Here is a 25279-nt window from a genome sequence, read left to right on the forward strand (position 1 = left end):
CTCTTTGGAGGTGCGAAATTTTTTATTTATTTGAAATTCTGAAATCAAATTATTTAAGATATTACTTTTCAGATCACAGGGTTAATACACACCCTGTGATACAGTCTTGGTACAGTGAGCATTTTGATTGTATGTCAGTGCTATGAACTATGTGCTTGCTAACACATTTTATGCAAAGATTGATTTTTTTTATCATGCCTGGCTCACATACCATAGTCCTGAATGGTTTTATTTTCAAATTAATGGCTAATTAATGTAAATAAAAAAAAAAAACGTTGGTATTTTTTACATATAGTATATAAATGTAAAGGGTAAGAAGTGTTGTAATGAGATGCCATCATGTTTTATTTTTGCCCTATGTTTCACATCAAGAGTTTTTGCCCTATCATGTATTTCTTTTCTTTGTTTTAAATTGCCATCTCTAGATGTAGCATTGTCAAGAAATACCAAGAATTTCCGAAATTTGTTAACAAAACTTTTTTTTTTTTCAAGGAGCAGTTTAGACAGCATACACCAAGATTATAATACCATAACTTTGTTTGAAGGCCAGACTAAAATGAGCCTTGCCATTGGCAGTTTTTCAGAACTCATAAATAAACAACCAATCGTATTCTAGTTTACAAACGCAACATTATAAATTATAACTTGAGTGTTATCAAAATACAGTTGATGCTTCTGTTTTGTAAATAGAAAAATTTGGAAGCAATTGAATGAAATTATATATGGCTGCCATTTTATGTACTATAGTTTACAATTTTGAACATGGAAATATTTTTATGCCCCCCAAAGAGAGGCATGTTAGTTTTCAACTGTCTGTTCGTTCAATCATTCGTTCGTTCGTTCGTCACAACCTTAACTTTTTGCATGAAGGCACTTTACTTGCGAACCACTGCACCCAGGACCTTCAAACTTCACATGCTGATAGTACCGAGTAAACGACCACTATTGACTTTGGGGTCACCAGGTCAAAGGTCAAGGTCACCAGGTCAAAGGTCAAGGTGCTGCGGGGGGGCATTTGTCACCATTAGTGACAGCTCTTGTTTTTGTCTTTTTCACTTTGTAAAAAAAGGACACTAATGAATTTCGGCCAAATGCACTTTTTTTTTTTTTTTTTTTCCCTTATCATTTTGCCAGTCTAAAAAGAAAAAGTTGATTGAGATTTACTACAAATAAAATACAGAGCAACCTTTTCTTGTGTTTTCTAGTCAGTATAAAATAAACGAATGGTGTATTCCTTGTAACAGAATGCACTTTCTTTACACTTGGTGAGGTTGAAGTAGTATTTAAGAAGTAGAATGTACTTTTGTTACACTTGACAAGGTTGAAGTTCAATGTATTTAACAAGTATATTATTTTTTGGGCAGGAGCTGATACGGTATGTCACTTTAAAATATTTTTTTAGAAAGCATTTATACACTCGACATAGAATGTCTACTGTACACAGAGAACTTTTATATGAGCATGGAGCATTTAATTGGGGTTTTTTTTTTTTTTTTTTTTTTGCCAAAATCAGTTCAAAAAAGTCATCATGAATATAAATGTTTGATGTATACCAGGAGTACATGTTAATAAAAGTAATTGTCAAAGCTTTTGTTAAAGTGCATAGTGGTATAAAAAGTTGTTAAGCCTTAGTTTAAACATATTTATTCCTAAGAGTACATGACATAGATTTTTTATAATTACAGCAACAAGTTAACATATGAAAGACATGTCTTAAGAATTCTTCTCCGCCTTGAAGAATATAGAAAAGGTTAATTTTAAAAAACTAGATTTTGGAATGAATTTTTTTTTAAGATAAAGCTCATTTTCAGAGAATCATCAGGCAAAATACCATTGTGTGAAATAAAAAAATCTGCATTTGTAAATGCAGGCTGTGTGTTTGCTCCATCACGGTACCTAAGTAATGCCCCGCCTCCTGTGTTTTCAAGAAAACATCTGATTGATTTCATTTATCAGCTTATAAGTGTTCCATTTACACTATAATATGCATCAAACAAGTTTAAATTGATTATTATTTTGTTCTGGGAAAATGTATTTTATGTTGATTTTTTTTTTATTTCCTTTTGTATGCATGCTATTGAGTTTACATGTTTGTAAATGTGGTTTGTTTTATGTTATCATTACTTTGCATGGAAATTTGCTCAGTACATTTTACATAGCTTAATGTCGGGGAACGTATCTGTAGATAAAAAAACTATCGGTGGCAATCATTAGAATAGTCCGATTGTAAAACACGTATGTCAGAAAGTAATACACATCGGTCAGATAGTTACGTAGTAAGCTGTGTAAATCTGTTGTACGGACAGATATTCATGCATGGTTTTCCCTCGTGTTTTAAAGTTGATGATCTATGGACCAGCCCTACGGATTGTGAGTTAGAAATCATACTAAATACTGCTAGCATTGTTAAATGCAGCCTAATAAACAGCATTGCAAATTTTATATTGTGTTTTCTTATTCTTCTTCTTTTTACTTAACCCCACCTATTTAGCTGTATAGGGAGAGCGCAGATCTACAGATTGCGGGGGGTCATGAGTTCGATCCCAGGTCGAGGCGTATGCTTTCCATGACTATTTGAAAAAAGACATTATGTCTGAGATGATTCGTCCTCCACCTCTGCTTCATGTGGGGAAGTTGGCATTTACTTGTGGAGAACAGTGTTATACCATACAGAATCCAGAACACTGGTTAGGTTAACTGCCTGCCGTTACTTAACTGAAATACTGTTGAAAAAGAGCATTAAACCCAAAACAGACAAACAAATACAGTCAACTAAGGTAATTTAGTAGAAGAAAACAACTTTTTATGCCCCTGGTTGAAGGCCTAGGAGGCATATAGTGTTTGATTTATCCTTCTCCATCTGTCACCAGATTCTTACAGTTGAAATGAAACTTTGTATACTGTAAAATCATTTAATTTCGCGTGCATGAAATTTCGTGGTTTTGGTCAAAACGACAATTTTGTCAGGATATGAATTAGTGGATTTCAAGTTTTGAACATAAATGAACGTGAATTTTACTTGTTACTAGTCCCCCACGAATATTAATGATTTCACAGTAGATCAACATGAAGTGGACATGTTCTGTCTCTTTCTTTTCTTTTTCAGACAATTGCCTGTGGTCAGTAGATGACACTTATTATGCTAGGGGTCATTAGGTCAAAGGGCACCTCATAGATTGAAAATGGGGGTGTACATTGTATTTGTTTTACAAATGCATCTGATATGACTTTAAAAAGCTACACCTACATCTGTAATCCATTTGAATTGAAACTTTGTATACATCAACAGCATAAAGCGGCCACTTGTGTATTTTTGAGACTTCCATGTCAGATTTGTTTTTAAACTTTTATATTACAACACCACCACAATGCTGCATTCTGCACTGTTACAGTTTCTCTTCTGTTCAAATAAAACGTCATCAAGATAAAGTACACATGTACTTTTTGTCCGGAGTTTCATGTTCGACTAATTTTTCTATCTGACTTTCTATCTTAACTTGGCAGGAAGTACTTGTCAATGTGTAATAAGCTATTGTGATCACACCGCCCACGTATTTCTTCAAACAGCCTCTTAAACCTGCCGGTAGATGTTGAGTAAGCTTGGCTTAGATGTACCATGGATGGTCCTCTACCAGACTGATTAATAAAATTCCATTCCATGCAGAATTCTGGTTGCCATGGCAACCGAAAGGGAAAAAGCTTAGAAATCATCTCCAAAACAACAAGACCCAGAGCTTGGATATTTGCTTCGTAGTATTGTGTAGTGGCTGTCAACCATATTTTTCAAATAATGCCCCTTGGTCAGAATAGGCCCTACCCTTGGGTTCTCCTGTTTAAGTAGATTTATACAAGAAAAACATTCAAAATCTTTTACTAAATCCGTATTAGAATGTGCCATAATTTAGTTCTTCTTTACCAGTTTTTTTTTTTTCAAAACATGCCCATGGGATCAAAACTGAACCGACACTGAGCTTCACTTATTTTACATAGACTTATGTAAGAGGGAAAAAATAGATTCTTATTTAAAACCATAATGCCCCAGCTTAGCTGTTTTACATAGACTTTAGCCCGATTGCGGCAAGTGATTCTGCCTTTGCGACCAGTGCAGACCAAGATCAGACTGCGCATCCGTTTGCACAAGTTTGTTTAAATCCTACTCCTGGGGTCAAAACTGTCTGATTGCCTAAATGGCATGAGCATAGGTATTTGGCATGTCGCATTGTGTAGTCCCTCTACCGAGCCGTTCATATTATGTCCCAGGGGTCAAAATTGGCTCTGGCAACGTCACTTGTTATACATAGACTTATACTGGAGAAATGTTCAAAAGATGTCCGTCATTCATCCCCAATTTATTTAAAGAACAACGTTAAACCATAAAAAAAAATCTTCACAAGAGTGTTCCTTGGGTGGTCTCATACGAAGTCCAACGAAAGTTGCCGAGTGTCTTAACGGTCCATTAGCTTTAAGAAAATTTCCTATACCAACTATATTCCACAGGAATGTTCACTGGGTGGTCCCTTTAGTGATTCCTTCAAATCTAGGTCACCCGTACAGAATTCTGGTTGTCACGGCAACCAAAGGGGAAAGAAAGAAAAAGCCTTCTCCTCGGACACTACTTGTCGGATGCCAAACTAATTTTACTGCAATGTCCCTTGGATGAATATCTACCAAATACATTCAAATCATTCTATTTTGTTAAACCTATATGGCTGTATGGAAGTTGGAAAATCTTTTGTCGAACTGCTTGCCAAATTTTAAAATATTTTCACAGCAATGTTCCTGAAATAACCATCAAAACATTCCGCTTCGTTAAAAAAATTGGCCGTCAGTTGTTAGCAAGACTAGATGTAAAAATCTTGTGTGAAACCACTAGTCCCATTTTCAAAATAATTTTACAGCTTTACTAGATACAAGAATCATTTTGATTGTCGAGGATCAACGATTACAACATTAGCTATGAACTTAGCAATAATCCTTGGGTGGCCCTCTAACAAGTTCCTTCAAGCCATGTTGATTTGTTAAAAAGCATGGCTGCCTGTTGGCAAGACTAGGTCTCTAAAATCTCCTGGGAAACCACTGGTCCGATTTCAATATAACTTATAGCAATAATACTTGGGTGACCCTCTAACAAATTCCTTCATGTTGAATTACTATTTCTCGGTATCATGTATCTTTTCCCGCCTACCCACTCCCACCTCCTCCACATTCTTCCCAATTTCAATGATATTTTCATTGCATGATCCTTCACCAAATTTGTTCAAGCAAACTGTAAAACTCAGGTGAGCGATATAGGGCCATCATGACCCCCGTGTTCATGCATGCATGCATGGAAATTCAGCTTGACATAGGCCTACACTTTGTATGTCATTGAGGGATGAGTCTTTTAATTACTCAAACGGAAAGTGTGGTTTTCCTTTATCTATTATTGCTATCCTACTTAGATCTAATTAGTATCAAGTTGTCCTTCAAAGCATTATTATAAAAGGAAATTAAAAGAATACAAATTAAACAAGGATATACTCACGTAAGAGATTTTGTATTTTCATTGGAATATAAAACGACTTTGGTGGGAGTTTCCTTTGTAAATTATAACAATATCTTTTATAAATTCAATTTTTACTAGATCTATTTATGAATAGATGATCGCTATAAAACTTCCTGGATGTTGTTATTAGCATAATTTTAAGCAAAGTCCCCTTTAAAAATTGTTTTTTTTTTTTTTTTTTTTTTTTTTTTTTTTTCAAAATTAGCCTACGATTTTACACGGTTTTTATAATGCATTATGGAAAAATAGAATGTACATGGTGGCAACAAAATGTCATTATTAATTAAATATGCATTGAAAACTTAAAAAGATGGTTCTCGTAAAATGAAGTTGCAATACACACAGAAAACAGGAAACGCCTTAGATCTACGGATAAGGTGGGTCAAACAGTGAAAAATATAAGGACCTACAGGTAGAACACATTCAAGCTGAGCACCTCGGACATTAATATAATATTGATGATACCATTTACTAGATGTGCACGAATGAAGAAGGCCCTACTAATCTTTGAGGACGAAAATATTTTGTACCAGATTATTTTATTTTTTCCCGCGTTTTAAACTTTTAGAAGGGTTGTGTCATTTTAGTTCTAAGGCAACACATCGATAACTAATAACGGTGCAGACAAATATCCAGTCAATGTTTTTTTACAAACAAGTTTTGGTGTATTATCAGCAAAATACATGCATTTATGGTTTATTTTTGTACATACAATATGAAAATTTAGATTCAGACGTGTATCTAGAAACATTTCTTTCACAATACTTGCTGGTAAGTAGCCTTCGCACAAGATTTATGAATGTCTTTCGTTTTCGCGAGTCTTTAATATCCTGATCCGTAACTATTTGGAACAAACCATTCTTGGAAAAAGTGGGGCACTTTTTTTTCACTGCAAATATCTTTAGTGAAAATTACTTTTACCGCAGTAGGCCTCCATGTACCATTTCTCGACCCAGTTTTACACTATTTTGTGGTAATTATATAGGTTAAGAAATAATCAAAAATATCTTTTTTCAAAGCTGTGTATTCTATTTTGGGATGTTCACTTCTATTACATGATAAGATATCGACATTGACTGGTAGACTGGCCTTTTTCAAAGCTGTGTATTCTGTTTTGGATGTTCACTTCTATTACATGACGTAATACAGTAGTGTACATGAAGGTAGGTTTGATCGATAATTACATTCTACAGAGAACCAATTCTCGACCTTTTTTACGGTGTCATGACACCAAATCAGTCAAATATTTCAGCAATAAAATTTAATGCATTTATTTAAATAGTCCATAAGTTTATATATATTCTCATCAAAATTTGAACACATGTATGTGTTAGATCTGACAGACGGAAAACATATCAAAACATAAACAATTCGATTTTCTTGTAAATTTTATGAGGTCGGTGTACTTAGTCAGTTAGAAAAGGATATGAATAAAATATTCTATAAAACTCTTACCAATTCTTTGCTAAAACTGGCAAAAGACCCATGAAAATGCCAATAGATTAGTAAAGTACCTTTGCAGAAAGCGGTAATCCGGTGATATATTGAAATCGGTCGAGAGATGGTAGCGTTCGATAGTTGGTACAATGAGGCAATACTACATTTTTACTGAATTCAAAATACTGTTTAATCGCAGTAAAAGTAATTTTAAGTTCAGTGGCAGTAATAATGTATTTTAACGCAAATCGAAATTTATATTGCATATAAATTCTACATCTACATCTACATCTACATGTTACTTCCAACAATCATTAGCGATTATGACTGGAAGGCGCTTGTCTGGGCAGTGTTAAAAAATGAGAAAACTCATTAGGTGCAAAGAATAAAAATTGCTACAGGTGCTAAGTTAAAAACATAGTGAAGGAAGTTACTGCAGATGTACAGTAGCCAGCCGCTCAATTTGCTTATGTTTGTCTGGTGGATGAGCTTGGAACTTACAGATGGTGTAAAAGTATTTGAGCACAGTGTAAATCTTTAATTAATAGCGAGCTAAGTCATTTTGATTTTAAATGCTTTGCAAAAATATTTATTTTGTTGAGGATGACCAACCATACCCGACTTGTTGTCTCGTTCCCTCCACATAATACCTCTAGTACATTCTATAATTCGTTCCCAGGACGTAACATCACAGAGTTTTGTTTTCTATCTCAGACAGACGCATCCGCCTATGAGAAGGGATTTTCCCTAAGTTGCTGGATGTGATTTTGGACAGGCTAATAAAAAGTGGTATAATATAGAATAAGCACTTTCCCGTCTGGTCACCGCGGTCAAACTTTTAAGCGTACATACGTTCCTTCATCCAAATAATGGTTGCTTTCCTACCCTTTACATACGTTACGTATCTATGATTGTTTCGGACGGTCAACGTAGATTAAAATATATTCGGATTATTATGTTATGTGGTGGAAAAAAATATTTTTTTACGTAATTTTTAAGACGCCGCTACTATTGACATGCGAACGAAATTAAATGGGATTCTATGTAATTGGAAAGAGAATACAGTGTCGTATGGGAAGGTGGTGATTTCGTATGCGTGTATTAAAAGCTTAAATGCTTGCAATCATTACACTTGTTGCTGCCAGTCACTGAAAAAGTTACACCAACAAGCTGTTGAATGGTGACTATAAGGGAGGTTTCCTAAGTATGTATTACGTATATCTGATGTAACCATATGACCAATTGAATCCGTTTCATCAACGAATGCCAAAAAAGCATAAGAGACGTGGGTATTTCGTAGATTGTTACATGAAAATGCCTTTACTAGTCATGAATTAAAGAAAAACACCAACTGATGTATACATTGAGCAAGAAAAAACAAAAGAAGCAAGTATACTCTTTAAAAAACAATGGATAAAATTACATTTGCTCTATTTACACTTTCGTCTTTGAAAAATCAATTTCAGCTTCCACGTACAAAAACAATCTCTCTTATTTTTATACAACAGACCTCCCGATGGAAATTATGGCGAATTTTAACATCTGCTTTTAATATGAATGACAACATGGACAGGAGCGGACACAAAAGCACAAGAGATACTAGCAGTTATAGTGAAACTAATCATGAAGTTGATAGCAATGCCATCGAAGCGTTTCACACTAATGAGCTTGACAAAAGGCTACAACATGAGGCGAAAATAGGTCGGCGGCAGTATGAACAGTGCGTTACTACACAAGGTCAGTCTGAAGGTTCGGGTAGTTCTTGTCTATTTTGTTCTTTTCCAAACCATAGAATGGCAGTCATGTTCTCATGTCATTTTATTCGTAAACAGTAATATAAATATCGAATGATGATGTATGCACATCAGCATACAGCAATTTATGGCGTTAACTTATTCCGACCCGCCGCTACGGGTCGGTGTTACGATAGGATTGTTTCTTTCATAATAACGAAAAAGATCGAAGCTTTCGAATATCATGGAGGCTTTTTATCTGGCTTTCCGAGCAAGCTATTGCAAAATGCATTTGCAAGTTGAGAACCAGCTGTCGCAATATGATGAATCCAAAGAGACTCTTTCTAAATGAAGCTAGATTGTTTCAAAAATTACCTTTTTACGTAACGGTATACCAGTATATATGTACTTCCAAGATATTTCAGTCTAAATTATTTAGAACATACGTATAATAAACGAGCCAGTCTGACTAGCTTCTACACAAAGCTAACCATGTATAGTTATTAGTGTGGCATTGAGATGCTTATAAAGTTGAACACATTTTCCTTCTTCTTAGGGCCTGCAACAAACAAAGAGACAAAAAGCATACGTGATAGTTTAAGTTTGTTTTTCTTCTTGAATTGCAGAAGCTCCAAACAAATGTTACAGCACCGAAAAGATGCCTAAAGAACGCGACAGTATTGTAACAGAACAAGGAGAATATTCGCAAAGACAGAACGTTCATAGTTCACATAAAAGGTATTTGCTAAACATGCTAGAACATAAACATTGATATGTATGTGCTTCTTTCTCTTTAACCGACCGAACTTCTATATTTCATGTACCTTTTCACTTGAAATAATAAAACTGTTTTGTAACTGATGTTCATTTCAAATGATCGAGGTATGGTGAATGTTAGGATATTTTTGCTTCCTGATTTTTTGACATTTATCATTAATATCTAAAGTCTGTATGATTCAGGATTCAATATTCAAGATCTTGCGCCATTCTCTGTGCCGCCTATAATTTCAGGGATATAAACTAGCTATTTTTATTTAGGGGCCCAGACTGTCAAAAATAAATGTTTAACATTAGGTATATGGGCATTTTCTCCAACAATTTAGGGGCCATGGGCTACTGGGCCCCTGCTAATTTATATCCCTGAATTTCATTGAATTTTCTTTAAACAGTAGCTGTAAGTTAGTGTTCAGAGGAAGGGGGAAACTTTAGAAACGTATTACAGTAAGAGTTTCTATGGATCCAGTTGTTCGAAACTTTAACCGGCTGTTAAACTAACCGCCGGTTAAATTTGTATCCAAAATATTAATTTTTATGGGAAACACTAGTACTATAATGGTTTGATTTTATTGTAAGGACTTTTTATTGTTAAAAATACTTAACTTATAACTTTGTTTTTCTAAGTCTTCTAAAATGTGGAAATATAACCCTAAAAGTTGATCGACCATTAATCGCCTGCTCAAGTTTCGAACAACTGGGCCCTGGTTGCCTATCGTCAGCATGACGATTTTTTTTTTCGAAGTTACAAAGTTATAAGTTTCCGGACATACTTTTAGAAATACTTTTAAATTATTTCCGGTGTCCGTACAAAAAGGTGTGACATTTATACAGGATAGGAGAAGAACGTTTTACCAGTCATTCCGCTAATGCAATTGGGGATACGAGTACCATTTCAGAATTATGTCAATGAATATCTGCATGCCCAATTATTAAGTTATTATTCATTTTAAAATTAAGTGCTCTAATTTTACATCAGTCTTTCCAAATTTAAACCGTTGCGAAGTTATAATTAGGGATCCAAGTTTTACCACAGGATTGAAGAAAAAGAAAAAAAAAACAATGTGCAATGCAGTGACATTTACGAAAGAGAAAAAACTTCAGCATGTTGCTAATTTTATAACAACAACAGATATTGAAATTTCAGCCACAGGACTGACCATGCGAGGAACGATGCCAAGCAAAGAAGTCAGTATCATTTTGACAAATTCTATCCAGCCGAAGCGGGATTCTCTACCCAAATGGTATTATTTCATAACAGTTTAAAAGGGCTTTAGTGTGCAAGTTTCTGCTTACCTTATGACCAAGTTAGTTTCTTCAAACGGTTATATAAGCAGTGACCAGTTTTGTAAAATACCTATTTCATAACGCCGCGATTGTGACAATGTCTTTAGACACAAGCATTGTAATGATTTCATATATATAGCTTCCAGATTTATATCGATTTAGACGAGATCAGGAAATTTTAGTTCAAGGTATTAAATATACAAAAAAAAAAATATCCATGCAACATATACAATACAGTTTTCTTCTGTGTGAATACACCATGCATCTACTGTGTTAGTAATGCAGTAAAAGTATACAAAAAAAAAATATGTCTACACATTCGATTTATAATTATGAAGTACAAAAAATATATCGAAACACGCAATACATGTACAACTAATTTCGTAATTAGTATGAAGTAACTTTTAAATGTCGATTTCTGTTGTGTATATGCTCTATAAGTGCTAATACGTCTGGGTTTTTCAGCTTTCTCTATATTTATTCTATTTTAACTTGCAGTTTTACATGTTTTCCTCTACAGAACCGAACTTACGAATATTCTCAACAAGAGGACACAAGAGCGCCATCTCTTGGTCAGGCATACATAACCCGCCACCAGGGTCCGCCTGAACACACCGCTTTGTCATATGGCAACAGTCCAAACACACAACATAACGTTCGAACAAGAAGTACGGTGCAGACAAGCCGATCACCTGTGTCCATTCCTTCTCCCGGAAGCAGCAAATCAACCACGCCAAGGCAGCTGGAAACAAGCAGCACCTCGCGGAGTGGAACAAACAGGTCGTCATTAATACCGCCAGGTCTCAGTAAAACGAGTACACCATACAAGCTGCAGCAGACAAAGCGAGTACCACTGCCCATCGGCATGACAGTCAGTAGTAGCCAAACTTGCACGCCAAACAAATTTCCAAGTCATAACACGAGGTACTATTTCCTGTTTATCACTATTCATTCTACCTCATAATTAATCTAAGAATCAAACTTTACAAACATACTCATATGAATGAATCTAAGCATGTAGCTCCCAAGCAAATATAAACATGCAGTAGATACATGTATACTATTTTAATTGTACGTTGTGTATGTATTTTAATATTTATTTTATGATAAATCAACAAGAGGAAACCCGATGCGGGTGTTATATCAGGAGACAAAATCGTGCCCCTCCCGAACGTCCATGTATCTCCAACTCAATTTCAAGGTGGACACCCCATTTTCAAACATTCACCCACCTGCTCAGTTTGACAAAGGTGGAAACCCACTCGCGGCTGTCCAGCTCTCTGCTAAATTTGACCAAAGTGGGCATCCCCGTCCCGTACATCCAACCATCTCCTGCTCAGCTTGACCTTGACTAACTAAAGGTGGGCACCTCACTCTCGGACATCCACCCATGCCCGCTTAACTTGACCGAGTTGGAAACCCCGCCCAGTATTATTAAGTAAAAACCTAAGAATGTAACCTGAAAAAGTAATCACATATATAACAATTTTGAATGTAATAATGAATTAAAAATTATAGATCCTTTTGTTTTTGAAAAATAAAGAGGATATATTGCTTGCCTCGGCCAAACGTTTCAGCACAGGAGAGTTTGTCCGGGAGAAGCGGGCTTTCCCCTCGTGCGTCTAGTCCGTTACAATTTACTTCATTTACGCTTGTGTTTTCAAGCTGAAAAAAGTGAGAAATATTAAGGGTCCAGGTTTTTTAACTTACACGTCAGCAAAAGATCATTTTGTGGTTTTTGAAACGTGTTAATTGTAGCATGCAAAGTGAGGGCGTGGTCTGTCGGATCTGTCACGATGGGGATCAAACAGAAGTACTTATATCACCCTGCTACTGTGCCGGGTCCATGGGTTTGTTACACGTGTCATGTCTACAGAGATGGCTTGGCTCATCAAACAAGACCTCGTGTGAAATCTGTAATTTCCAATTCGCCTTACAAAAAAAGACGATGCCGATTTCGCAGGTACTGTTTTCAATTTCATATAAATGTCTTGTTTTGTCTTTGTTTTGTCTTTACATGATACATGAAATATACACATAAGGCATGTTGCCTTTATACAAAAGTAAGCCGGTGTTAGACTTGCATGCCAAATTTAAATGCTAGAACTGAAGTTTTAAAAAGATGTCCATCCTTCCGCCTACCTGTCATGATCGAAAACTGTTGCATTTACATAACATTTACAGTTACGTATTATCGTTTGTCGAAATGTATGTCAAACACGTGTTTCTTTCAGTTTTTGAAGGAACCTGGGACCACGCGAGATAAGAAAAATGTGAGATGTGATCTGTTGTCTTTCCTACTGATAACTCCGCTTACACTCGCCGTTACTGGGATCTGCATATATGGTATGAATTATTATTATTATACCAGATTTATATAGCGCCCTTTTCATGTTCAATTTCACGTTCAAAGGCGCTTTACATAGTTCAGCTGAATTGTATACACGTCTGCCATATTCGATTCGGCTTGTGGAAATCTCCTCCACCCAAATAACCGCCCCCATCCCCTCCCACCAAATAAAAAAAACTGCGTCACGGTTCTGTAGCTGTTTTCTTACGTAGCTTTAATAAATGCTAAATATAAGTATAAACAATTAACATAAATTGCTTCCTAACTGCTAATATATGATTATTTAATGCAGTGAATACCCTATATTTTATTGTCTAGAAAGACCTATAAAAACAACTTCAATCATTTAACCTAATGTTATCGCATAGTGCGGCAATTTTCCTTTGATCTTTGCAGCATGTTATACATAGTAACACACATTATTACTACAAAACTGTGCTGATATCTTACAAAACTGTTGCGATATATATCAACACGGAAATCTCTATGGAGTTTCATAAGAAAAAAAGTGTTCCGATATATATCAGCACAGTAAAACTGTTCCGATATATATCGGAACACTTTTTCTCTAGTGAGGTCCTATCAAGGGAGTATAATTTTTTCCTTTCAAAGAAAAGATGATTTTAGCTCCAATTTACAGTTCACAGAGAAAGAATTGTCACAAACACCTACATTTATAAAGTAAAAGAATACATAAACTAGAATATTTCAAAAACTTGATAGTTATTGCCAAATTCAGAAATACATGAAATATATGAAATTCTGAGATTTCTCAAATGTTTCTTTTTCTTTGATTTTTTTTACAAACAAAACAACAAGTTTTACAATATGTCTGGCCAATGAAATACAAATATTTAAAACCAATGCAGAAATTTGTTGGGTACTTTTATCTAGGGAACACATTTTCTAAAACAGAATTTTTAGTGTTTCAGTCAGCGAGGCGCAGAAAGGGAATCAAAATAGTAAAAATAATAATAAACAAATTTAAATGAAAATAATATATAAATTTTAATGATAAACTATGCGATAAAACAGTTATAATATGTAGTGCTCGTGTGTTACCAGGATATATCAGAGCTAGGGGTACATCTCGTTATTTTTCTCTTCACATATCTGTCTCGGCCTACCGGCCTCGACGATATGTGCAGAGAAAAATACCCTCGATGTACCCCTAGCACTGATATGTCCTGGTAACACACTCTCACACATACTATAACTATTACAGAAAGAGAGAGGTGCGATAAAAAATCATGGGGAACATAAGGCAAACAGTACATTATCTCGTGCTTGGTAACGTAAACGCATTTACCCGAGATTTCAAACTTAACACAGTCACTGTTGGCATTAGCATGCAGTATTCAATAGTACTTTTATCAAAATAGCAGTAAATTAAGTAGATTTAACTAACTGTGGATTTTAAATCATACCACCGTTGCGACGTTTGCTGACAAAAAAAATGAGGTGTCGGGGGTGATAGGTTCAAGCTGTAGAATCTGTTTCACCTTTGACCCGAACTAAATTACTACATTTAAGCCAATATTGATCTACTGTGTATTGTTTCAGGTGCGGACCATTATTATGCAGATAGAAAAATGGAGAAAAGTGGTCTGATAGGCCTTGCCGTTAGTCTTCTATTCCTCTATCTTGTCTGGCTTGCGGTAAGTTGCCAGTGGCTCACTTTGGGTGGCGCGTCAGTTGCTTTGTATTTTGTTTACCACATTTGTTGTGTGGTTTAAGATCATCTTAACCTTTACTATCATGAAAAGAGAATTATAAAACCCGAATTGTATTTGCGTATAATTGACACGTAATTTCTACGTGATAACAAATTTTTTTAGATGCATGATTTTCAAGTATTTGAACTCATTAAAAGTGAAGTAAAATTAGACTTAGGTACGGTTCCAACGTCAAACTCTTTTGATCGACCCTCGTATAATATATATGATGTAATGTCAGTATCGTTACAAAAGCTTCTTTTGAACTATTGAAGGTTGCTTTGAGACACAATTGGCGTCTGTGGAAGGACTGGAAGATGTTTCACCAGGAAGTGATCTTACTTTGTACCCCAAGTGACCCAGAAAAGCATGCACCGACTATTGTACCAGTATAAATGATATTCTAAAATTAAAACAATTTGATAAGATTAAATGTACATAGTAAAATGAGAGCATTCCCTTGGCCTTGCTGCATGGATTAAATTGTCAAATAAAAAGGAATTGATTATTAGCAAGCGTCACCAGAACATTTATTGACATCAGGATGTAGTATGACTTAAAAAATATTATCGATGGAATCGTATTTAAGTGACCCATTTAGTTCTGATGATTTTCTTTCATTTTGCTCACACTTACAAATTTGATGATTAGATGGCAAGAACATATATAACTTTCATCTGTTTCCATTTTTGCAACTTGCGGAATAAAAAATCTTTTATTTGACATAAACAGTTACTTTATAAAGTATGATTTGTTGATGACAGCAAAAGACTTAACATTTAATAACATTGTATTTCTTCAGCATAATTAACGTATTTGCTCTCCACAATTTTCGTTTTTTTTTCATTTTGCTCACTCACAGACACCAAATGCGCCTTGTTCAGAAAGTCTGGACTCTCGGTCAACAGTTGGCAGCATCCACTTGCAAAGTATCAAAGTAAGCGTGCAGGGTCCTATGACAAGATATAAAGGTAGAAAAACGACTAGCAGAACACAGCAGAATGAAGGACCTGGTCCAGATAGAACGTCAGATCGCGTTAGTGAATGCGCTAGTGATCGTAGTCGCAGAACGCAAGGTCAAGGCCATTCAGCCAGTCAAGCTGATCGCAGTAAAATACACGATCAAGAAGACCATTTCCCACAGTTCCCATGTGAAGGCCAACCAAAAAGACAACGTGTAGAAGGAAGACAGAACATTAAATATGCCACAAATAATAACTTCCACTATTATAACACAGAAGAACGCAGAGTTGACAAAGGAAAGAAACTTGGAAAGAAATATTTAGCAGAGCAACCTTGTAACCCTAGTGACAGGCAGAGTCGGCATTCAGGTAGATGCAGTTCAGGGAGTTCCAGTATTCTTACTGAAGACAGCCAAAGGCGTAGAAGACATAGAGCGCATATAGAACCACAAGAGCGATTCAGAGAAAGAAAGACATCTACTAATGAGAGCGGACAAAATAATATAACAAATACGGCATATATGTCTATGCATAGGAATGAATACAAGAAGCACAATCACACATTCTTAAACATCGAAAAGATGTCTAGCGGAGGCATTAAAACTGATCAAAAACAAGAGAAAATGGGTGCAGAACTTGATATATTCAGTCGTGGTGCTAGCCCTCCTGAACAAGAAAAATCGCACGATAATATACCATATGACGATTTCGTAACTAAATGGGTAAATGATCAAAAGAAGGTAATAGTTACGGAGAATCGACCTTCAAAATATCCGGAGTCTATGAATTCTCAACCTTCCAATGTACTCAGCGCGGAAGAACTTCCTAGCAAAAGAATGCATTCCCTGTGTGAAACTTCTCATTGTACTTACAACCCTAATCCATTGCAAAATCTTGAGACAAGTAAAGAAAATGAAAGGAGCGAAGTAAACATTCGGACGCCAGCCGCACTTTCAGTTAGTTCTTCAGATACATCATTTGAAAAAGTGATAAGAGAAAATAATTTAGATAATGAAAATGATAACCATTTTAATCAACCAGGAAAAAAAGTTTACCTCTAGATAGATTACTGACATGCATGCATTTGATTTTCAATTGACAGTTTTTGTGATATGCGAGTATCTATAAAATGATATTCTTTATATAAATCTGCATATTGTGTTCCAGTATGGACTTTAGGTTCAACAAATGTTTTGTGTTAAATATGGTTAATGTTTTGAAGATATGTTCTCTTATTCTTAAATGCATGTATGCATTAAAATTCATACACCGCACCTCGTGTTTATTTCGGTTGCAATACAAAGATAAAACTTGTTAAATATGAAAACTATAGACGAGTCATAATGACCTCAGAGCGTCGCAACTTAAAAGATTTTCTTAAATCTTGAAAAGCTTGATATTCTACACGGCCGTCAATCAACCTATTTTCTTAGAAAATGAGGAAAGAGTAGGGTAGTATGTTTTCTTCTAAGTTACGGGCTAATATCCCGTCGCCCGAGATGAGTACCTTTTATGACCCTTGAGAAGTCTATTATGTAATGTTGAATAGTTAAACAACGCTAGTTATTTGTTGTTTTTTTTTTTGTCCGTTCTTTACAATTTTGTTGCGTCTTGTATCTGTTTCGAAGGAACGACATAAAAAATACGTGCAAGTTTCCGACCAAAAAGCTAGATATGTTTCTTATTCCAGCAAAATCTCCGATTGTTCACATGGCGATGCACCTCAAAAGTATGATTTTGACTGTAAGCTAAAGGTATGCATGGTGCTACTGTTTCCTTAGTCTTTCAAAATAAACTAGGGCAGGGATAGCTACTATAAGATAATCATGGCTGCCCGATTATTTTTTCCTTCTTACTCTGTCCGTCTTGTGTATTCCATATCCTGTATTTAAGCACTTTTGAACGTGCATACGTGTATAACTTTAGAGTGCGATATAAAATGTGGTTTGATAATGATTTAATTTAGTTTATTTTGTTAGGTGAAATACTTGGAATTTTTACCTAAAGATACTTGAACATCAATGTACATCCCACCCTAGCCCCTAGAGCTATTCTAGTTTTCAAACTGTATCATGGAGGTATATCTACATTTACCTGTATAGTAAGTTCTGGTTGTAGGGGCCGAAAACCTCCCAGATATGGTCAAAGTTGTGTAAAAATGATAATTCTAAGTTTGAACACTACCCAGTCGCCTATGACCTCTCCTCAAAATCGTATCGGGTCGTATTGTGGATGCATCGTACATGCAATTTTAAGCGCAATGCTGATAAAACAAAAGATATGTGGTTAATCAAGGCATATATAATTCCAGGCACAATGCTTACATACCGAGGAATGCCAGTATATAACTATTATAAAATCGACAATCTCGGGTGCCAATGGCACAGTGACCTTCAAATAAGTTTATATCAAGTTGCTGATATAGGCTGGTGATATTATCAAGTAGGTCCTTTTAGATGCGAGTAAGAATTGTGTACTGTACGGTTTATCTCACGGGTAGCCAAAAGGGGTTCTTTCAATACAGGGATAGTATAACTATAACCGGAATTCACAGTTATAAAGACGGGTGGACAGGTCTTAGTTTGTCCAATGAGGTGCTATAAATGCCATTAAACAACTCGTTACAATAATGTAATCGTGTGAGGCAACGGCAGCCAATTCATAAGGTTTCATAAAGTTTGGTTGCATCACAGTTTTAGGTGCCGACTGCTCTGAACTGTTACGTGTAGTTGTAGATATACAGTACTGCACACAGAGTTGAACTATTGTTACATGTCCATGTTAAAACTTAGCGCTGAGAGATAGAGAGATAGTAGATAGAATCTAGATGTGGGATGCAGTCGGAACAATGTACGGAACAGTACAGCGAATAGACACTCCGCCATTTCCACCACATTAACTTCCGCTTTCGGTTTCGTTTTCATTTGTTGTTTTTCCCCATTTTTTTGCAGCTTCCTTGATTGTCATTCAACTATCTGCTGCAGGTACGTAGATTTTACTTAATCCAAATAAGAGGTTTCGATATGTACAGGAAAGAGGCCATATCTGGTAATTTTGAAGAGTAGGGGGCCTTTCACGGTGTTTCACAACTCCACTGAGCTGTAGTATATACTTTTACCACTCGTGGACATCCTTTTGAAGTAGAAAAATCATGCAAGATGAGCATTCGTAAACATTTCTTTTCCAGAGGATTATATCATCGTGGAACAATCTACCTGCACAAATTGTCACAGCTCTAAATTTATGAACACTTTTGATAACATGTTGGACAAATGTAATACTACTGGACATGACCTAGGTTCCCAATTTTGAGGGGGCTGTTAGTAACTGAAGCAGGTAGCGATGTCGGCAGGATAATATCATATAAATGTAATATACAGGAAAAATACCTTGCAGTATCTTTTTTTAAGTTTTGGGGAAATGGTGGCGGGGCCCAAAAGGAGGGGAAAATTGTACCTTAACCACTTAAATAGGGGGAAAATTGGGTCATGATATTAGCAGTATTTTTCATTATGATTTAAAAGCACATTGTCTCGTGTTTTAAATGGTACAGTTTACATTTATTTATCATGTACATCTAAAAAGGCATTTGTTGGTCAGGATATGTAATTTATTTTTCAGAAATTGGGGAAAACAACATGCTTTTAGGACAGGGGAACGGGCCTGAATTTCGGCCCCCAAAATGGCCAAAAAAACCACTGCCTTGCAGCTTTTGGTACTTTGGTGTAGGCTGTGTGCCTGTGTACTTTCTTGATTTACCTTGATTTACATTATTCAGTAAAGTACTGCGGGTGTATTGGGTATCTGTTTTATGAAATATGTATAAATTTTTCAGACCTCAATGAACATGGCTATTTTGAGTCATTTGTGGGTATTCTGAATAACTATGAGTTGCTTTCATTCATTTCTAACCATAGCTAGATTTCTATGTATGGGCACTAGTTAAGTTTAATGGGCTTCTTTATGCTATGTTTACTTTGCTACCATTCAAATTTGAACTTCATAAAATAACAAGAAATGCTTTAACTTTTTTAATTGCTTTAAATTGAACAGTGAAACAAACTATTATTCAGTGTAACACAGAGTAAGATGATTATAAAGATGATGATAACAAGTACACACTGACAGTGCTTTACAAACATACCTGAAGAAGAGACATTTTCAAATGAATGAGGTAGTACTGGTGATTAGTTAAGAGTGATGAAGGAGAACTGAGGAACATTTACTTAGTTTTGAACAAACAGCTGGTTACTATAGAATAGAATAGAAAAAAGTATGGTGATTCAGAGTAGCCCATGTCTAATGATTTTTGTTCAGTTTATCATAAATGTTTCAAAATCTATACACTTACAGTGTGATAGGAATGTAATTTATTTCATATTCATGCATTATCACCCACCTAAGACAGAGGGATATAGTTGGCATTGTCCATATGTCTGTCTTTCTGTCCATCTCTCTGCCTGCACATACAGTAGGATATTTATGTGGCTAAAAGAACAATATAGACCAGTAATTCTGTTCATTCCATTTCTTTTATGCGCCTAATATTTTTTTACATGACCAAAAAGAACAATAGAAAGAACAAAGTGGTTACCATATTGTATACATCTGCCCGTTGGTCTGAAGCCATAACTTTGACAAGGTTTGGTATATAAAACAATGGGTTAACTGTTGTAGGGAAATACCAGCCTGAAAGTCTGTGTAAGACAGATTTATGGCTTTTTGTACATGTATATGCATTACATATATAGTGCTTTTATGCTTCCCAAAGGGGAAGCATGTAGTCAGTGATCTGTCCATTGGTCCCTCAATTCTTGTCTGGAGTATTTTCTCAGCAACCACTGGTTGGAATTTAGTGAAACTTTGTAGGAAGCTTACCTATCAAGGGGAAATAGGCATATTGTTTTCATGTTCCGGTCTGTTGATTTTTCACTGAGTTATTGCCCTTTAATTTTTCAACGGTACTATAATATACTACTAAACTTCATAGGAAGCTTTAGTATGAAGAAGAGATGTGCATTTTGTCTTCATGTTCCGGTAAGATGCTTTGTCTTTGAGTTATTGCCCTCTGATTATTCAACAGTTGTATACTATAGTACTATTCATGGCTGGAGTATTTCTTAGCAACTATTGATTGGAATTTAGCCATACTTGGTAGGAAGCTATCAAGAGGAAATGCACATATTATCTTCGTTTTCTAGTCTGTTGATATTTCACTGAGTTATTGCCCTTTGATTATTCAACATTAGTATACTATAGTACAATTCTTGTCTAGAGTATTTTTCAGCAAACACTGGTTGTAATTTAGCCAAACTTCATGGGAAGCTTCACTATCAAGAGGAGATGTGCGTATTATCTTCATGTTCTGGATTGGTGATTTATCTTTGAGTTATTGCCCTTTGATTATTCAGCATTAGTATACTGAAGTTACATTTCTTGTCCGTAGTATTTCTCAGCAACCATTTATTGGAATTCATCAAAGCTTCATGGGAGGCTTCACGTATAAGAGGAGATATGTATATTGTCTTCATGTTGTGATAGGATGATTTTTCACTGAGCTGTTGCCTTTCTAGTACCATTTCTTGTCCAGAGTATTCCTCAGCAGCCACTGGCTGGAATTCATTGAAACTTCATAGGAAACTTCACTCCCCAGAGGAGATGCACATATTATCTGGTCTGATGATTCTGAGTTATTGCCCTTTAATTTTTCAACATTAGTAACGGCAACATTAAATCGCCACTATTGGATGTACGCACGTATTTAGTGTACTAATATACTGACTAAAGGTTAGGATTAAATTTAACATAGGTTTAATAGTATACATTCAATGCATGCGTACACTCAATGCGGGAGATTTAATGCCAACCACATTAGTAAACTGTAGTGCCATCGGATCCTAGTCTGAAGTAATTTTCAGCAACCACTGGCTTGAATTCAGTGAAAATTCACAGGCTATTTCACTTTCAAGAGGAGATGCGCATTATTTTCTTCATGTTGCGGTGGAATGATTTTTAGCTCACCTGTCACATAGTGACAAGGTGAGCTTTTGTGATCACCCTTCGTCCGTCGTTCATCGTCAGTCCGTGCGTCCATGCGTCCATCAACAATTTCTTGTCTGCACGATAGTGGTTTCATTTATGATTTTATTTTAACCAAACTTGCACACGACTTGTATCACTATAAGATCTTGGTTCTTTTCTTGAACTGGCCAGATCCCATTATGGGTTTCAGAGTTATGGCCCCTGAAAGGGCCAAAATTAGCTATTTTGACCTTGTCTGCACAATAGCAGCTTTATTTATGATTTGAATTTTACTAAACTTGCATACAACTTGTATCACCATAAGATCTTGGTTTCTTTCTTGAACTGGCCAGATTCCTTTATGGGTTCCAGAGTTATGGCCCCTGAAAGGGCCAGAATTAGCTATTTTGACCTTGTCTGCACAATAGCAGCTTCATTTTTCATTTTATTTTAACCAAACTTGCACACAACTTGTATCACCATAAGATCTTGGTTCCTTTCTTGAACTGGCCGGATTTGATTATGGGTTCCAGAGTGATGCCCCCTGAAAGGGCCAGAATTAGCTATTTTGACCTTGTCTGCACAATAGCAGCTTCATTTATGATTTGAATTTAATCAAACTTGCACAAAACTTATGTCACCATAAGATCTCGGTTCCTTTCTTGAACTGGCTACGGTAGATCCCTTAATGGGTTCCAGAGTTATGGCCCCTGAAAAGGCCAAAATTAACTATTTTGACCTTGTCTGCTCAATAGCAGCTTCATTTATGATTTGATTTTAACCAAACTTGCACACAACTTGTATCACCGCAAGATCTTGGTTCCTGTCTTGAACTGGCCAGGTGTCTTCATTAGTTCCAGAGTTATGGCCCCTGAAAGGTCCAAAATTTGCTATTTTGGCTTTTGCAGCCATATAGAGACTTCATTTATGGTTTGATTTGACACAAATTTCCAAAATATCTTCAACAACAATAAATCTTGGATTCCATTACGAATCTGTCAGGTCCAATTGTAGGTTCAAGAGTTATTTTATATCTGATTACCTCCCCTGATTGTAATCAAAATGGATTGATATCAGTAAGTACTTATTGGACTGTAGATAACTATGGACTGATTTTATGTCAAATTACCTCCCTTTATTTCAAATTAAAATGGGTATATCTCCATAACTAATGAAGATACTGATCTGAAATTTCATTTATGTCAAGAGATGGACTTGGACAATCAGTGAAAATACATATCGATTGAATTTATAACAAATTACCTCCCTTTAATTTTTATCTAAATGAATACACCTAAGCAGCTTCTAATGAGATTAGTTTGAAACGTTATTTATGTCTTCCATGGTAAAAAAAATGGTCATATTAGATAACTCTTGATTGAACATTTATCGATATGAATACTTTACTAATATATTGTTGTATAGGCTTGTACTCTGTATCTTCTACATGCATATACTATTGCATGATTACCTCCCCTGATTTTAATAAAAATGGGTTTGTCTTGGCAAATATTTATAGAACTCATTTGAAATTTCATTATTGTCTTTATTTTGACTGAGGCAATCAGGGTAGATAGCTATAGACATAAAATCAGTCCATAGTTATCTACAGTCCAATAAGTACTTACTGATATCAATCCATTTTGATTACAATCAGGGGAGGTAATCAGATATAAAATAACTCTGGAACCTACGATTGGATCTGACAGATTCATAATGGAATCCAAGATTTATTGTTGTTGAAGATATTTTGGAAGTTTGTATCAAATCAAACCATAAATGAAGTCTCTGATTTTATGTCAGATTACCTCCCTTTGTTTCAAATTAAAATGGGTGTATCTCGGTAACCATTTAAGATAATGATTTGAAATGTCATTTGTGCCATCAGATGGACTCGGACAATCAAGGTAGATAACTTTTGACTGAATTTATGACAAATTACCTCCCTTTATTTTATGTAAACAAATATATCTCAGCAGCATTTAATGAGATTGGTTTTAAATGTTATTTAAGTCTTCAAGGGTGAGGAATAGTCATGTTAGTACAAAAATGCAGCATTTGAGCCTAGGACCCTCAAACTTGGGATGGAAATTGGCCCTGACTAGGTCAAAAGGGACTGTTACAAGAAAATGTTTATCCTGATGATATTTAATGTGTATGCCTATGTGCTCTATGTCAAAACTTGATCATGTCATTTTGAGCAATGGTACTCAGGTGAGCGATATAGGGCCGTCATGGCCCTCTTGTTCAATGTGATATTGCCCTTTGATTATTCAACATATAATATGCCCAGTCTGTGAATTCTACTTTTGTTCTTTTAATATGCAAGAATCATACTTTGCGGAGCAGCCATTGGTTTAATCTCAGACTGGTTTGAAGAATTTCAGTCACCAGATCACCTGTTACCAAAATCTTCCATCATCATTCATCATCATTACTCATCTTATAAATATCATCAGCATAAATTGCAAGTTTTCATTCTTCAATATCGATCACAGGGGCCTCCGTGGCCGAGTGGTTAAGGTCGCTGACTTCAAATCACTTGCCCCTCATCGATGTGGGTTCGAGCCTCACTCGGGGTGTTGAATTCTTCATGTGAGGAAGCCATCCAGCTGGCTTACGGAAGGTCGGTGGTTCTACCCAGGTGCCCGCTCGTGATGAAATAATGCACGGAGGGGCACCTGGGGTCTTCCTCCACAATTAAAGCTGGAAAGTCGCCATATGACCTATCATGTGTTGGTGCGACGTTAAATGCAACAAAAAAAAAAAATTCAACATCGATCATTGTCACAGTTATTATTGATCTCCTTTATAAGCATCATTATCAACACTCACTTGAATCTGCCATAGTTAATCATCATCATCCATCACCATTTCTCATCTTCCGTATCAGCATCATCAGCATTAATCATCAGCTATCTTTCTTCATCAAAATTGATGATCAGCTTTTACCATCTTCATTCATCTACATTTATCGTCATTCAATATCATCAGTCATCACCATCACTCATCATCAGAAAGGTGTTAAGAACTAAATCAAATCATGTTTTATGTTCAACAGAGCTTCACATCATAACTTCAGTTATATGGCTTAAATGCACTCACAAGGTTTTTGAATTTACTACACTGTTTGCATTTGTCTCCTTCTTACAATCTCAAAACTTGTGGTTCCTACAATGTTACTGAGTTGTAAAAGTTTATGGAAGCTTTTAAGTTGCAGAAAACATGCAAACCTCGAATTTAAACTCTGTAAGTGCATCATTTTATAAGAGCGAAACATTATGATTTCTAATATGTACATAATTGAAACAAATACCGTACAGGGTTTTCACTTTTTTGTATTGACAGTGACTTAAAGACAGAAATGAGCGGGAAATTTTGCAAATAAATAAACATTTTTCATGCTAAAATGCATTTTATGGATTTGGATTGGCGCTGTCGATATGTTCAATGCA

The 25279-nt window shown here is 35.6% G+C and overlaps 2 protein-coding genes across 4 annotated transcripts in view; both read left to right on the plus strand.

Annotated features, from left to right (window-relative positions):
• The first annotated feature begins 5405 nt into the window (after positions 1 to 5405).
• LOC123566431 (uncharacterized) lies at positions 5406 to 17077 on the plus strand. 3 transcript variants are annotated; one of them, XM_053549879.1, is made up of 10 exons: positions 5406 to 5524; positions 8491 to 8731; positions 9342 to 9453; positions 10637 to 10733; positions 11297 to 11700; positions 12535 to 12739; positions 13011 to 13122; positions 14690 to 14784; positions 15117 to 15230; positions 15704 to 17077. In XM_053549879.1, the coding sequence occupies exons 2-10, from the start codon at positions 8536 to 8538 to the stop codon at positions 16862 to 16864; spliced, it is 2496 nt and encodes an 831-aa protein (XP_053405854.1). In that variant the 5' UTR covers positions 5406 to 5524; positions 8491 to 8535; the 3' UTR covers positions 16865 to 17077. The 3 variants fall into 3 exon arrangements, with proteins under 3 accessions (XP_053405854.1, XP_053405853.1, XP_045216424.2); XM_053549878.1 differs by lacking the exon at positions 5406 to 5524 and adding an exon at positions 6147 to 6316; XM_045360489.2 differs by lacking the exon at positions 5406 to 5524 and adding an exon at positions 6147 to 6316 and having other exon boundaries at positions 8491 to 8719.
• Positions 17078 to 18602: 1525 nt separating this feature from the next.
• LOC123566429 (uncharacterized) overlaps positions 18603 to 25279 on the plus strand; it is a 47655-nt gene continuing 40978 nt past the window's right edge. The window contains exon 1 of the mRNA XM_045360485.2: positions 18603 to 18787. The gene's annotated coding sequence lies outside the window, so the exon portion shown is untranslated. The remainder of the gene's footprint in view (positions 18788 to 25279) is intronic.

This window comes from Mercenaria mercenaria, chromosome 8 (genome assembly GCF_021730395.1).
Source record: "Mercenaria mercenaria strain notata chromosome 8, MADL_Memer_1, whole genome shotgun sequence".
Lineage (NCBI taxonomy): Eukaryota > Metazoa > Mollusca > Bivalvia > Venerida > Veneridae > Mercenaria > Mercenaria mercenaria.

Bases quoted from the DNA above. Each gene is read 5' to 3' on its own strand.
- LOC123566431 (XM_053549878.1), top strand. From the start codon at position 6,185: ATGTTTTTTTACAAACAAGTTTTGGTGTATTATCAGCAAAATACATGC. The intron at 11,701-12,534 runs GTACTATTTCCT...TGTTAATTGTAG, and splicing joins TTTCCAAGTCATAACACGAG to CATGCAAAGTGAGGGCGTGG. The intron at 12,740-13,010 runs GTACTGTTTTCA...TGTTTCTTTCAG, and splicing joins AGACGATGCCGATTTCGCAG to TTTTTGAAGGAACCTGGGAC.